Source organism: Agaricus bisporus (genome assembly GCF_000300575.1).
Source record: "Agaricus bisporus var. bisporus H97 unplaced genomic scaffold AGABI2scaffold_7, whole genome shotgun sequence".
In the NCBI taxonomy this organism is placed as follows: Eukaryota; Fungi; Basidiomycota; class Agaricomycetes; order Agaricales; family Agaricaceae; genus Agaricus; species Agaricus bisporus.
Genome location: NW_006267370.1, coordinates 1000475 through 1001322, shown reverse-complemented (window position 1 = coordinate 1001322; position 848 = coordinate 1000475). Strand labels below are relative to the sequence as shown.

At 43.2% G+C, this 848-nt stretch overlaps 1 protein-coding gene across 1 annotated transcript in view; it reads left to right on the top strand.

Moving 5' to 3' along the window:
- The window catches only part of AGABI2DRAFT_224104 (hypothetical protein), a 2835-nt gene extending 2454 nt beyond the window's left edge, over nt 1–381 (top strand). The window contains exon 5 of the mRNA XM_006462565.1: nt 1–381. Coding sequence (XP_006462628.1) covers nt 1–98 — 98 coding nt within the window. The 3' untranslated portion in view covers nt 99–381.
- The last annotated feature ends 467 nt before the right edge of the window (nt 382–848 follow it).

Genomic DNA, 848 nt, shown 5'->3' with positions numbered 1-848 from the left:
TCGGGTTTTATTTTCAATCTTTGGTTACGGTTGGTATTCATTACTTTATCAAAGCGCTCCTTCTGGGCGGACTTTGGCTTTCCTTCCAATCCTTTTGATCAATTGCTTATTGTTCGTTGCATAATCTTGTCTGGGTTCCCCTCCGTCCGTTTGCCCGAGTTGCAGACTATATCTGCTCAAAACGCCTCCTTTAACTAGTAAACTCCCGTAACCAGGTGCAGCTACGGGGATTCCAGTAATGTCTGCTTTATCTCATCTTGTTCGCTGTCGAAAAAAATTCTCTCCTGATGTATACATTAGAATAAGTCTTATAGTAATATGTATTGATTTCTCTCGGTTACATGAAATCAAGGGTCGAGGCTCCCTCGTCAAATTGTCAAATTCACCGTTTCTCACCAAGCACTTCTTTGAATGCACAAAGTGTAAAGGCCGTGAGACACTGCATTGAGCCTCCGGCGTTCCCCTGTCGTCGTCCCCATGTGGCGTAGAGGGAGGCACACACACATTCAGTTGTAAGTACCGCAATTCACGGCATTCCCTTGTTCACCTTACCACACCCCGGTTCACGCATGAACAAAGAACATGGTAACGTCACGGGTCATCCTCCCGCCCAAAAGGCAAAACATTCAGGATAATTAAAGTCAAAAAATAATGGGTTCTTGTTTTTTTTCTTTCTTCTTTGTATTCGTTCTAACTTCCAAGCGATTTACGACCACTCGATCACGACATTGACGGAACTCGCCCTTTGTTTTTTCTTTTTCTTTTTCTTTTCTAGAAATCCTGTTCCCGTATAAGTAAATGATCGTTTCCGGAAATGGGTTTTTCCCATTCGTTATTGGACACTGGAC